This window comes from Microtus oregoni, unplaced genomic scaffold (assembly GCF_018167655.1).
Source record: "Microtus oregoni isolate MIOR12 unplaced genomic scaffold, Mior012 000054F_ref0000373, whole genome shotgun sequence".
NCBI classification, from domain to species: domain Eukaryota; kingdom Metazoa; phylum Chordata; class Mammalia; order Rodentia; family Cricetidae; genus Microtus; species Microtus oregoni.
In genome coordinates, this window is record NW_024543830.1 from 12,237,961 (window position 1) to 12,249,384 (window position 11,424).

General features: G+C 53.8%; 1 protein-coding gene across 1 annotated transcript; it reads left to right on the forward strand.

Annotated features, from left to right (window-relative positions):
- The first annotated feature begins 4,013 nt into the window (after window positions 1–4,013).
- On the forward strand, window positions 4,014–8,870 carry Ppm1j (protein phosphatase, Mg2+/Mn2+ dependent 1J). Its single transcript, XM_041638156.1, has 10 exons — window positions 4,014–4,362; window positions 5,586–5,700; window positions 6,115–6,402; window positions 6,614–6,726; window positions 7,019–7,103; window positions 7,545–7,663; window positions 7,870–7,933; window positions 8,092–8,199; window positions 8,303–8,454; window positions 8,572–8,870. Exons 1-10 carry the CDS (start codon window positions 4,040–4,042, stop codon window positions 8,717–8,719), a joined length of 1,515 nt encoding a protein of 504 aa, XP_041494090.1. The 5' UTR covers window positions 4,014–4,039; the 3' UTR covers window positions 8,720–8,870.
- Window positions 8,871–11,424: the final 2,554 nt, after the last annotated feature.

Genomic DNA, 11,424 nt, shown 5'->3' on the forward strand with positions numbered 1-11,424 from the left:
GACTCAGGATTTCGGGCATTCTATTCTCTCCTCCTTCAATGCTGGAGGAGGAGGCTTCTGGGATTTGTTCTTAAGCGTCTACCTCAGTTTCCTGGGGCTGTTTTTCCCATTCTCCAATGGGGTGATGCTGAAAGAGCAGCCTGCAAGGGGTCAGCAACAACCTTTGACCTTGCTTTGCTTGCTCCTGCCCCCTTTCAGCGCCCATTCTTAATCCTGGTACCCACCTGCTCCAGAGCAGTGGTCCTGGTTCAACCTTCTGGCCTGAGGTCCTTGATGCCTCTGAGCTTGTGATCGAGACTCAAAGGCGGGCTCTTCCCCGGAGTTGCCAGGTCGGGTGTTGTCTGGTCCCGAGCTCCGTCTGTGATCGATCAGTCGTTATCAAGTTGCTGTGCCCCGGGAGAACAGGGCAATGGCTAAACCGGCATCCCAGTGAACTCAGCTCTGAGCACCGGGATGCTCCGGGCCTGGACCCACCAGCCCTAGGGGGGAGGGGTCAGCCGGGTCCTCCAGAGCTTGCGGCCTTCAGGCTGGGGAGCGCGCAGCCACTTGTCTTGGGAGTCGTCTCGTCTCCGCAGCTTCAACCCTTGCGGGTACGGCCGCCTCCTTCGAGACAGCGTGGGGCGCTCTGCGGGGAGGATGAGCGCAACTGGCACGCAGCGGCCTCTGGTGGCGCAGGGCGAGATCAGGGGTAGAAGCGCACGGGCTCTGTATTCCTGGACGCGACAATTAGAAACAGGTCCCTGAAACCTCCAGGAATGTGGCCCCCAGCCCTGTGGTTCAAGGGGGTTAGGTAGTGTTCTGGTAGGGATGCGGGTGGGCGTTGGGGCTGAGTCGTCTTCACCTACACCATCTGTAGGCTAATATTTAAATCTGAGCTCCTTAAATCTTAAAATCCAGTTCTTCAGACCACGCAGAGCAGCTCACACATACAATCCCAGAACTTGGGAGACTGAGGCAGAAGAATTGTCACGAATTCTGGCGTAGCCTGGGCTGTAGTGTGAGACCCTATCCAAAGGGAGAAAAGAGCAGAGATAGGGACAGAGGAGGGGCAGGAGGTTGCCTGCAAGTTTGAGGACAGCTTGGTCTATACGGTTTACACGGGGTTCCATTCCAGCTAGGGCTGCTTAGCCAGACCATATCTCAAAATGAAGGAAAGAGAGAGTGAAGGGGAGCAAACCCATTTCTTTGTTAGGACATTAGGGTGTTATTTGAGCTGTTTTCCAGGCTAGGAAGCTAGGACCACTTTGTTGGAAGATTCCGATGTTGCACCAAGTTCTTTACCACAGGGTTTCCCATCTGATACAAAAGGGAATCACAGTAAATTCTTCCAACACAGAAGGTCTACTCTTCTACCCAGGAGGACTAGGGGCAGTACCAGGGTGGTGAACCAGACTGGAGGGCATCAAGAGGCTGGCGCATGGCCCTGTGAATACCAAATATGACTTTCATCTTGGGAACCACAGCTGAGGTTTCTAGTGTCTTCATCAGAAGAATGGTAAGTAATCCTAATTACAAAATTTTAACAGGTTCATATTTTGGATGCATTAAACACTTGAGGGCAGAGGTGTTTTGTGAATCTGTCTCCTCACAGAAAGGAGGTGTTCACCTGTTATCGTAAGGAAGATTTGGGGAGGTGGTAAAGTGTAGGGGAGAAACAAAGAATAAGCCTGGTTCTGGGTCCTGAGCACACAGACTGGGATAGGAGGTGGGGTGTCCCCTCTCTTTCACTCTCTCTCTTTCCACTGTGTAGGTGCTGGTGATCGAACCGGGATCATCAGGCTTGGCACCTTTACCTGCTATGTCATTGCCCTCACAAAATGGGCCACAGAGCTAGCGCCTTTTGACCCCTGAGGTCAGTTGCTCCCCTGTTCCCTGGAACCATTCTGGCTCCCATCCATAACCAAATGTGAGGGTTCTCAGAACTCTGAAGTTGCCACCTATTCCTGGACCATCACACCTCTTCCATCCTGACTTTTCCACACCTGGTGAGAGGTCCTCTCCCTGAGGCAGTAGAGGGTGAGAGGAAAGGGGCGGGGGGGGGGGAGCAAAGCAGGAAACGCACATTTATGACATTTATGAGATGTGTTCTCTCCTGGGAGCTGAGAGATATCCCTCAGTGGCAGAGGAGAACCAGGCCTGAGCCACAGAGGGAAACAGCGCATCCTCAGAACAAGCCCTCTTAGTCAGGCATGGTAGCACAAATCTGCAATCCCAGGAGGCAGAGGCAGGAGGATCAGAAGTAAGTAGCTAGCCTGGGCTACATGGTAAGTTCAAGGCCAGCCATGGCTACATACATCACGGAGGCTGTGAAGAGCCAGGAAGCTGGATGGCACTGGAAAGTGATAGGTAAGCTGTCCCAGAAACACCAAATAATAAAACCAAAGGTTATTTTTTCTTCCTCCAGTCTTTGGCTTCCCACAGAGACTGTGGAATTTATCAAACAGTTGGCTTCAGTTTTTCTCAAACATGAAGAAAACACCCATAGTGGCAGTCTGTTCTTTGTCCCTGGATGCCTTTGCTGCTGGTTTTGAGTCCGGATTGTAACCAGTGCACCCCAGCTCCACCCCGGTGACCTCATCTTTCTCCCCAAAACTCGGGCATAATTTCAGCAGGTCTGTGTACTTTGTTTGAATTACCACTGTGGAATTTTTATTTAGAAGTGGTCAAGACAACCACCTCTTTGGGGAGGTGCAGGTTATCCCAGGGTATGAGCAGGAAGCACCAACTGGGAGCCTGCAGGTGGAAGTACAGCTATGAACTGTGGTTCGTTCCCTCAAGGGCCTTGACTTCCGGTATGTTGGGGATAGATGGGGACATGATCGACTCTCTAATCCAAAGTGTAGGGGCAGACCGCTTTCCGAGGCAGGGCAGTAATCCTCTCCCACCGGGAAGGCAGAAAAACAGCCCACCTGAGCTGGGTCTAGCTCTATTCTAACAGTGGGCTTGCCTGCAACCCAGACAAGCTTTTAAACTGGCTTTTGCCTCCCCCTGGCGGTAGCCAGAGACCTTGCTCAGCACCCGGGTTCTGCTGGAGCCTCTGAGGGTGGGAATTTAGGATTCCCGCTCCCTTCTGCGCCTTTCTTCCTAATCTAGAGAAACCAGCGTCAGAAACAGGTTTTGACATGTGCATGGCTCTCTAAGTAGCTGTGTGATTCTTGGGCAAGTCTAATAAAATAACAGGAGACTGTCCACTCCCTCCTCATCTGTAAAATGGGTGTGACCCACATTGTGGTGTTTGTGCAGCAAGTCCTCAATAATTGCAGTTATTTATTATGCTGTTAGCCTTTGAACTAACTGGCCAGCAGAAGTCTAAATATGGAGGAAACGTTCTGGGGAAGTGGGATGGGGGTGACAATCGTTCTCTAGAATGTGAAGGTGACCTTTGACAGAACAGTGCCCAGGATTTTGTCCCAGGACTCCCGATCTGGAGAGGTCAGCTGCCGGGCTTGTATAGCGCTCTCTCTCTCTCTCTCTCTCTCTCTCTCTCCTCTCTCCTCCCTTCCCCTCCCCTCCCCTTCCTTCCCCTCCCATCCTCTCCTCTCCCCTCCTCTCCCCTCCCCTCCCATCCTCTCCTCCTCTCCTCTCCCTCTCCTCTCGATTCATCAGCTACAGCCTGAGGTGTTGTCACACCAAGTGCTTCAAACCCAAGTGGATGTTTCGCTCTGAAGTCATCAGCTCCAAAGCTTTCCATGCTGGCTGGCCAACCCGAACGGAACGCGAGCAGGCTGCCTTGCCCACCCCTGTCACAATGGGTAAATTCTAATGGATTAGATTTAGCGGATGTCTAACCTACAGAACGACTGAAATATTTCCTTCTCTCCGCTTCCTTCCCACAACAGACCCCTTCCCCTGTGACACTCTGGCCGAACGACAACGGGATGCGGATAAGAGGCGGGGAGTTGGTGGGGGCAGTTCCCGCAAGATTTAGAGCCTGGGGAAGTTTGGCCTGGATCAAGAGAGGGCACCACCTACTTGGAGTCCTAGGGGCGGGGCCTCTTAGGGGGCGGGGCCAAGGCCAAGGGCGGGGCAGGGAGGCAGCATGCTAAACCGGGTGCGCTCGGCTGTGGCGCACCTGGTGAGCTCGGGTGGCACTCCATCCCAGCGCCCTAAGTCTCCCGATCTGCCCAACGAGAGCTCCACGCCGCCTGCCGCCTCAGAAAAGCCTAAGAGCCCCCCGGCGAGGCCTGGGAGCGAGGTCAGGGCACCCCTGAAGACCGCAGAGACTCGGGCGAGCTTCTCCAGACCCACCTTTCTTCAGCTGAGCCCCGGGGGGCTGCGACGCGCGGACGACCACACAGGCCGGGCTGTGCAAAGCCCCCCGGACACCGGTCGCCGCCTGCCCTGGAGCACAGGCTATGCCGAGTGAGCACCCCTGGGCTCCCAACTGAGGATGGGACTCCCACCCTCCCAGGAGACGCTTCCCGGCCACTGGGATGCGTCCTCCGCACGACTTTCCGGGGACCTTCCCAGGAGTCTTCACCCTTCCAGCCCTTTCTCGGACCGGGTGCAACCTCAATAGGCTTCTTCAGGACCTTGCCCATCCTCCCCCCGCGGGCTCAGGACAGTCCCCTCCTAGGGAGAAGGCATGGCGCACCGAGGACGAGTTGGCCGGTTCACAGTTGCCACTTGCGGTTTACAGGCTAAGGGAGGGGAGGTTCGAGAAGGAGCAGTTCCTTTTCCCAGGGAGATCACGGGTGGAAAGACTAGTTCACTCGCTTCCTGGCCCCAGCGCCCCAGTTCCCTGTCCTTCTTACCGGTCCCCTCCCCCTCCACACCCAGAAATAGCCCGCGACACCACAAGGCCGCGGGCTTCCCGGGCGGGGGAGGGGTCCGCCTTCGGCCCTTGATGGTTCCCTTTGGATGCCGGTCTGCAGACAGACAGATGCTGGTAGGGCAAGGAAATAGACCCCTTTGGTTCGAACCGGCCGAGCGTCAGCGTGCTCCCAAAACATGTATATTTTCAATGCATCTTAGGGAAAAACCGAGCCAAGCCACCAGGGACATGGGGGCACTGAGCTAGTGGAGGGAAATGGTGGGTGGCCCTTCACCCTCACCTCCTCACTCGGCTTCCCACTTGGGAGGAGTCTATAGCTAAGAGACTCTTGCCCAGTCCAGGTAGACCTTCTTTTCCTCTTACCCCACTTGGGCTGGAGCACTTCCTCACTACAAAAGAGACCGGAACTTTCACTGGGTGGTTTTAGGGTGAGGGTGGATATGCCCAAGAATCACTGGCAGGGTTGGTTGAGACTAGAGGTAGGAATGTAAATTTTTGATTGGTAGGGAAGTAAAACTTACTTGCTTCTGTCTGGCCACACCCCCCAGCACCACGTTCCAGAAAGCCTCCTTTGCCCAAGGATGAAGGAATTGAGACAGGCAGTTTCTAAGAGGTGGTACATTCTGCCACCCAGACATTACTTCTTGCTGGCCCTGCCTTCTCCTCTTCCCTCTGGCTTGAAGCCCAGGCAGCTGTGACCTTTTTCAGCTTGGCCAGCAGGCAGGAGAGGATGTGTGTGTGTCTAAGGTGGGATTATTCCAGGACCTAGGCTGGTGTCTAACCTGATGTGGGACCCTCTCTGGCCTGCCAGGGTCATCAATGCTGGCAAGAGCAGGCACAATGAGGACCAGGCTTGCTGCGAAGTCGTGTATGTGGAAAGCCGGAGGGGTGTTTCTGGGGCCTCCAGGGAGCCTTCCCGGAACCAGGTAATATTTTATCCTCTTTCCTAACCTCCAGAGATGTGGTGACACCCCTCCCTAGGGATTTCGGGCCCTGGTTCTAAATCCAAGAGGTGTAGAGGTTCTATCTTTATCACAGAAGCTCTAAGTGGCTTCAATTAGATTAGTTCCGCGTGAATGTTTACTATTCCATTTAAAACATAGCTGCTCATGTATTTATGGATGATTTAACTAATCATCAGTGCTGATCTTTGGATCCTTCATATTTTGAATTTGCCTTTTCTTTCTCTTGGCACAGTAGGCCTTGCATGAATAAGTGAATAAATCTTTTACCTTACTATTACACTCAGATCTCCGATGTGATTTTTATATGGGTGCTTACTGGTTTGTTCTGCCCTGTCACCCTTGTCCCCCACTGACTTCCGACTTTTCCTTCACCAGGGGCTCTGCTTCTACTACTGGGGCCTGTTTGACGGGCATGCTGGTGGCGGAGCCGCTGAAATGGCTTCCCGGCTCCTGCATCGCCACATCCGGGAGCAGCTGAAGGATTTAGTAGAAATACTTCAGGACCCCTTGCCACCTCCCCTCTGTCTCCCATCCACTCCAGGAACCCCAGGTTTCTCAGATCCGTCACACGTGGTCAGCTCTCAGTCCTGCTGGTCTCCACAGAAGGAAGTAACCCACGAGAGCCTGGTAGTAGGGGCCATCGAGAATGCCTTCCAGCTCATGGTGAGTGGGTGGGTGGCCTGTGCCCATCACCTACTGTCAACACTGTGTGGTGGGAGTCAGTGGATGGGTGGCCCCCAGAATCCACACCACCTTTGAAAACCTGAGCAGAACCTAGTCCTGTTACCCTCTGTGGTCCTTCTCTCGCCCACTCTGGCCTGCAGAGGCAGGTAGGGCAGGTGACTGACCCCTTTGACCCTTCCTCACCTGGCAGGATGAGCAGATGGCTCGGGAGCGGCATGGCCACCAAGTGGAGGGGGGCTGCTGTGCGCTGGTCGTGGTGTACCTGCTAGGCAAGATGTATGTGGCCAATGCAGGTGACAGCAGGTGAGTGGGGAGAGGGCTTTGGCAGTGGTCATGTCAGGGGCCATGCTCTCCAGGATGATGGGAAAGCAGACAGTCAGGTGGCAGTGGGTCAGGTATAAAAGATTCGAGGGGTGGGGTGGGGGTGGGGCGGTGACAGCGCTAAGGCAAGGTTGGAACTATCTACAGGGGAAGAAAAGGTGAGGGCCCGAGTGAAGCCCCATCAGGTTCATTATGGGGAGGGTCTGATCCTTCTGGAATTCTCCACGAAGGGGTCTGAGAAAGTCAGATCCAAGCCTTGTCTGTCTCTGGGCAGGGCCATCATTATCCGGAATGGTGAAATCATTCCAATGTCCCGGGAGTTCACACCAGAGACGGAGCGCCAGCGTCTTCAGCTGCTTGTAAGTAGGGGCCAGGTTTACTCTTACACCTCTCTGTACCAGAAAGCTTCCTACTGGGACTGTCCCGGGAAGTGGGCTGTGGAGTGCTGGGTGATGCAACAGGAAGAGGCCTGCGCTGCCATTGTCGGCCCTGCTGAGGAAGGAAGCAGAGCCAGAGGTGGAGGGTGGGAACAACAAAGGCTCCAGCAAGGGCGTCCTCTTGTGGGTTCTCTATCTGCATTGCCTGGGACTGAATCCTGCTTTGTGTACTTTGCTAATTGTGTGACTATGATTCCTGCCTCACAGGCCTTTGTGAGGGGTGAATGAGTTAACTTGTTTAATATTAGAGGAGTAGTCTGCAGCACAATGGAAGGATCAGCTATAGTTTAACAGCTCTGTGTTGTATCAGAGTGTGATATGGGTGTAATGCCCTCTCTCCTGTCTGGCCCCTCCTAACCTCAGGGCTTCCTGAAACCAGAACTGCTAGGCAGTGAGTTCACCCACCTGGAGTTCCCCCGAAGAGTTCAGCCCAAGGAGCTGGGGCAGAGGATGCTGTACAGGGACCAGAATATGACTGGCTGGTAACACTTCCCTCGGAGCTGGGGCCGTTCCCATGGCAATGCAACCAGTCCTTCACCAGCAGCGAGGTGGAAGCTGCAGGCTGGGGCAGGCTGGGAGTCAGGGATACGGCCAGTCCTTGGAAGGCCTTGTGTGTGGGGGAATGCTGTTCAAAGGGGTTAGGGGCTTTGCCACCTGGGTGATGCCTCCTCTGCTCCTCCCTTTCCAGGGCCTACAAAAAGATTGAGCTGGAGGATCTCAGGTTTCCTCTGGTCTGTGGGGAGGGCAAAAAGGTAAACCCTGTGGTGGAGGTGGGAGAGGGCAGGAACGCCCACCACAGCTTGTCCAGGGAGGTGGAGGTTTCACCGAAGAGTAGGTGTGGGAGGGGTCTATGGTCTCAGTGAGTCCGAGAGAGGAACTAAAGAGCAGCCATTTTTCTCCTTTCCCTCAGGCCCGGGTTATGGCCACCATCGGGGTGACCCGAGGCCTGGGAGACCACAACCTTAAGGTCTGCAGCTCCACTCTGCCTATCAAGCCTTTTCTCTCCTGCTTCCCCGAGGTGAGCACACCTTCCCTTCAGGAGGCTCAGGCTGGCTTTGTCTCCTACCTCCCCGTGTAGCAATCCTCACACCTCACACATTTCCCCCCTTCCCCCCCCCCAGGTCCGCGTGTACGACCTGACACAGTATGAGCACTGTCCAGATGATGTGTTAGTGCTGGGCACAGACGGCCTGTGGGATGTGACCAGTGATTGTGAGGTAGCCGCCACTGTGGACAGGGTGCTGTCGGCCTATGAGCCCAATGATCCCAGCAGGTAGGGGGTTGCCTGGAAGGGACAAAGGGGAACAAAGCCTGGAGACCCACATATGGGCCTGTCTCTGTCTTCCCGTACACGTGTCGGTACATGAATGCGCACATGTGCTCCTGGCAGGTATACAGCTCTGGCCCAAGCTCTGGTCCTGGGGGCCCGGGGCATCCCCCGGGACCGTGGCTGGCGTCTCCCCAACAACAAGCTGGGTTCCGGGGATGACATCTCGGTCTTCGTCATCCCCCTGGGAGGGCCAGGCAATTACTCCTGATGGGCTCAGCCCCATCCCTCTCTCACTGCCACCTCAGCCTTTCCATACGTCTCCCAGTCCCAAAAATGAAGTTGTGTTCCTGCCTCTTGAGTGGCCATTTAATTGACAAAGGAACGCCCACTAGATCCAGAATTCCAGCAACTGACAAATAAACCGGATGGATAAAGGTGTGTGTCATTCTTTGCTTTGACTGGAACCTGCACAGTGGGTGATGGAAAGAACAACAGACCATTCCTAAAAATGTGACTGCCCAGATTCTTCTACTGCCCTCTTTGCCCACTCGGTGTGCTTGCCATGAGTGGCTGCATTTGCCTCATCCAGCTGCGGTTTCTTCCATCTGCCGATACCCACCAAGTCTGTGTGTCTGGCCCAAACCTTTGCCGAGCTTTAAGACCCATGCCTCCAGTCATCTCCCAACCCTCTCCTCCGTGGTACTCTGGTGCTTCCGAGCAGTGCACCTCAAACTGAAGTCACCATTTCCCTCATAAATAACAGTTCTCCTGCTTCATCCTTTTATGGCCACCGTCATGACTGCTCAAGTTAGTAATCCCGCAGTTGGCCCTACCTGGCTTATGTATCTTCATTACAATTCTCAACTGCTTCAATCATGCGGGCCATGTAACGTTTCAGGAAATCAGCTGCCTGTATGATGATAGATGCAGTGTAGCCCAGCTGTGTCCTAGGCTGCGCCTGCTCAGTTTGTGTAAATATACTTATTGCTCTTCATACAGGGATGGAATTCCTCAGCAACATGTTCTCATAACATGTCTAATATTAAGGGATGTGTGACTCTGCTGTTGATTATTTTAAAAATCTTTCATATTTGCCTTTATTCCTGCCTCCCTCGTCATATTAGCTCTTTATGACACCAACTCCCTAACTTCAGAGGCTTCAAGTCCCAGAACAGACTTGAAGTTGGTTCTGAGCAGGATCGGGTTGCTCTTTCCCCCTCTGGCTTCACCGTCATCCTCCAAACTCTGTGGCCTTGTCAGAGCTCCAGCTTGCCTTAAATCTCACATTACCATTTCATGCCTAGTTCACCTGTCCTCCCGGTCTGGGTATCCCCCATCCCCTGCACGCTGCGAAGGCAGTTACCCTCCAGGATTATAACTGCCCATAGGGGGAGCCAATGGGGAGTAGCCGTGAAGAGCAGGGATTCTCAAGTCCGACTGTTTTGCTCCAACACCCCTGTAACTTCTGTGAGCCTCCATGTCTCAGTAAAGTGTAGATAACAGTACTGCCTCCTAAGAACTGTGCGTAGTTAGTGTGGGTAGGGTGAGCAAGGTTCATATAATAGCGCTTCAATAAATGTTAGCTACGTTAGGTTGTCTGTGTTCTTCATGTAGGCTGTTCGTTATGTGAAGGCAGAAACGTGTGGTTAGTAACAGCTCTCTGTTCACAGCCAACCAGTGCTTACCGAATGAATTAAAAGGCTCAGGTGCCAAACTGCCTTTCACCACCTCAGTTGCCTGATTTGCCAAACGTGCGGTTTGTGCTTCGGATCCTGAGCAAGTGACTGTGTATGTATCTGCCTGTGTTTGAGACAGCTTTGGCAACCCTGCTCCCTCAGGAGTGCTAGGTTACAGGTGTAAGCCCCGAGCCCAGCCATACCTGCAGTAGACTCCACGTGATTTCTAACATGCATTTATTCGTCAAGTCTTTGTTGAAAGCTGTGATGAGCAGAACGTTAGTTAGACGGTGCACAGGGCAGGTTGGAGGAGGAGCATGGGGGGCAGCAGGGAACCAGCACCTGGGTCTAGGTGCCCTGTAGGCCTGACTGTAAATCTGATTGATTTAAAAAAAAAAAAGATTTATTATGTATAGTGTTCTCTCTGGATGCGTGCCTGCAGGCAGGCCAGAAGAGGACATCAGATCTCATTCTAGATGGTTGTGAACCACCATGTGGTTGCTGGGAATTGAACTCAGGACCTCTGGAAGTCTTGACCAGTGCTCTTAACCCCTGAGCCCGATTGATTGATTTTTGAGACAGGGTCTCATGTAACCAAGGTTGTCTGGAACTAACTCATAGAGATCCACCTGCCTCTGCTCCCTAGGACCTGTCATGGTCCACCTCACTGTAAATTCTTGCTGTCACAAATCGTTTGCCAAACCGCATCCCTGGGCCTCAGTTTCTTTACAGGCAAAAGGGAATGGGTGAGCTTATTCCGGAGACCTGCGTGTTTAAAGCATCCAGCACTTGCAAATAAAATACTGATAGACTTCCTCTAACACCCACCTCCTGGGCCCTTTATAAGGAAGGACATACAGGGTCAGGTAAGTAACTGTGAAACACATCAGACTGGACTCAACAGCACAATACAATAGGAGTATGAGCTCAGTTCCTAGTTGGCGATGCGGAAGCACTTCCAGGAGTGTGCTCCTAACAGGATATAGGGAAATTCCCGGGGAAGGAAGGAAGGGCCTCGTAAGGCGACGACGGTGGCTGGGGACTGCACATCGCAAAAGGCTCCAAAGCTCGGGATAGCGTCGTGTTACACTTAGCGCAGTGATTCCTGGAGCAGAGAGTGGGCAGCTTCGGCGTAGCCGGTCCCCTCGGTCACGGCTAGGGCGAAGGAGGGTTGCTTGGCCACGCGAGGGCAGCAGCGGCCCTGGCTGACCCCACCCTGGGAGCCGCTCAACTTTCCCGACTCGGGTCCGCCCCCCACGGTAGGAGGGTTGGAAGTAAAAGGGCCGAGGCCGAGTCC